The sequence below is a fragment of the Orycteropus afer genome, unplaced genomic scaffold (assembly GCF_000298275.1).
Source record: "Orycteropus afer afer isolate SDZICR_OR568_19922 unplaced genomic scaffold, OryAfe1.0 scaffold00438, whole genome shotgun sequence".
Lineage (NCBI taxonomy): Eukaryota > Metazoa > Chordata > Mammalia > Tubulidentata > Orycteropodidae > Orycteropus > Orycteropus afer.
In genome coordinates this window covers 2,573,505-2,574,779 of record NW_006922025.1, presented here as the reverse complement: position 1 = coordinate 2,574,779, position 1,275 = coordinate 2,573,505, and the positions used below count along the sequence as shown (strand labels likewise).

The 1,275-nt window shown below is 39.7% G+C and overlaps 1 protein-coding gene across 1 annotated transcript in view; it reads left to right on the top strand.

The window, feature by feature from the left end:
* Window positions 1–1,275, top strand: part of LCMT1 (leucine carboxyl methyltransferase 1) — a 75,835-nt gene that overhangs the window by 46,267 nt on the left and 28,293 nt on the right. The window contains exon 6 of the mRNA XM_007954170.2: window positions 823–925. Coding sequence (XP_007952361.1) covers window positions 823–925 — 103 coding nt within the window. The remainder of the gene's footprint in view (window positions 1–822; window positions 926–1,275) is intronic.

The following is a 1,275-nucleotide window of genomic DNA, read 5'->3' as shown; positions in this document are numbered from 1 at the left end:
ATACTCCAGATGGACACCTTCAGCAATCAGGAGCTCCTCAGTTGCTCATAGCAAATTCCACTTTGGAGTTTACAAAAACTTATGGGTAGAAAAGCCACACAAAGTAATTTACTACACTGCAAGTCCTTAAGCTTTTATCTTTTAAAAATAATGTGTCACAAATTGGCACACTGTTTAGAGAGCAGTCTGGTGATCTGTGCTGATGTGTAGATGGGTTTGTTCTTTTATCTCATAATCCTCCTCATAGAGATCTGCACAGGTGCTTCATGATGTGTATATAGGAATGCTCATTGCAGGGCCTGGGATGGGGGAAACTCGAAAATGCCACATGTCCAGTAATGGAGGACTGGCTAAGTAGGTTGTATGTTATGCATGCAGTGGAATACCGTGAAATCATTTTGGAGAAGGATATCCCTGATGCTATTGTTAAGTAGGAAAAGCAGTTTCAAAACAAGTATTGGGTGGTCCCATTTTCTTTGTGCAGTGTGTATGTGTGTGTGTGTGAGAGAGAGAGAGACAGAGAGAGAGAGAGACAGGTAGGAAGGGGTGGAAAGAAGGAAAACGAGAGAATGGATGTATGTGCTATATACAAGTTTAAGCACTTAAGAAAAAAAGGCTGAAATATTATATACCAAAATGGTAATAGTTATCTTTGGAAAGTATGCCATTTTGGTTAATTTTCACCCTCTTTATCTGATATATTTTTATTTTATTTTTTTATAATGAGCATAGATTTGAAGAATGGGAAAGAAGAATAAAATTAATATTGAAAAGGCCACGACTCCTGAAGTTACAATATTATCGCTCTTCTTGCATCTGCAGATGGACACATACTGGATTCAAAGAGATATGCCATTATTGGAGCAGATCTGCGAGACTTGTCTGAGCTGGAAGAGAAGCTGAAAAAATGCCACATGAACACGCAGTGAGTTTTCCTTTTCCTCTTAGGCATTTGTAGTTTCATGCTAATAGGAGATAAGGGCAGAGTGAACAGCATGATTCCTGTGTCCCATCTTTCTCTCTCCAGTTTTTATCATCTCATTGCCTGTTAGTGGGGTTTTCTGAAAATTTTTAGGAACACTGTTTCTCAAGTCTGTTTCACGTCAGAATCACCTGCGCTCTTTTTAAACTACCGAGGCCTCATTTCATAAACAAAAGTTTGAGAGATGATGAATGTAGCATGTTGTTGTTGTTATGTGCCGTCGAGTCAGACCCGACTCATAGCGACCCCTCCTTGGGTTTCCGAGGCAGTATCACTATGGAAGTAGATTGCCC